General features: G+C 38.7%; 1 protein-coding gene across 1 annotated transcript in view; it reads left to right on the top strand.

Annotated features, from left to right (window-relative positions):
* The window catches only part of LOC107577859 (protein FAM189A1-like), a 9,984-nt gene that overhangs the window by 7,425 nt on the left and 1,993 nt on the right, over positions 1-566 (top strand). The window contains exon 5 of the mRNA XM_016263890.1: positions 271-539. Within this exon, the coding sequence (XP_016119376.1) occupies positions 271-539 (269 nt within the window). The remainder of the gene's footprint in view (positions 1-270; positions 540-566) is intronic.

Below are 566 nucleotides of genomic sequence, written 5' to 3'. Positions count from 1 at the left end.
TATATATATATATATAACGTAAGGTTTTAAGGTAACATGTACATATTAAAGGTATTTTAAGGTAACATGCATATTCGTGATTAAAATCTGTTCAGCATTTCATGATCTGTAGCTTGCTTAAGTGTGTCTCACTCTCTCACACACACAAACCTGCACTCTGACCTTGAACTCTTAACCAAAAGTACAGCAGGATTTAGCAGATTTGTGGGTGGGTGGCTCAGTGTTTGGCAGGCATCCAAAATGTTTTGGCAACGTAAAACAGAATTGAAGTTTGTGTGTGGGAAAGCATGATATGCTCTCGTTTCATTGGATGTTCTGATCAAACACTAATGGGTTTGTCTAGAAGCAGCTGTTTACTGTCATTATATCTTCTCGTGGGTTGTTTACAATGTAAATGTGTGTGTTTTGGCAGGATGTTTGGTGATGGTATGATTCCTCTTCCTCATATATATGGTGCCAGAATTAAAGGAGTGGAGGTTTTCTGTCCTCTAGACCCTCCTCCACCTTATGAAGCTGTTGCATCAAACCCAGCAGCACAGGTACTGATTTATACAGTTATTATATGC

This window comes from Sinocyclocheilus grahami, unplaced genomic scaffold (genome assembly GCF_001515645.1).
Source record: "Sinocyclocheilus grahami isolate Dianchi unplaced genomic scaffold, SAMN03320097.WGS_v1.1 scaffold7503.1, whole genome shotgun sequence".
In the NCBI taxonomy this organism is placed as follows: domain Eukaryota; kingdom Metazoa; phylum Chordata; class Actinopteri; order Cypriniformes; family Cyprinidae; genus Sinocyclocheilus; species Sinocyclocheilus grahami.
The sequence above is the reverse complement of the archived record's forward strand: the minus strand, read 5'-3'. Positions and strand labels throughout refer to the sequence as shown.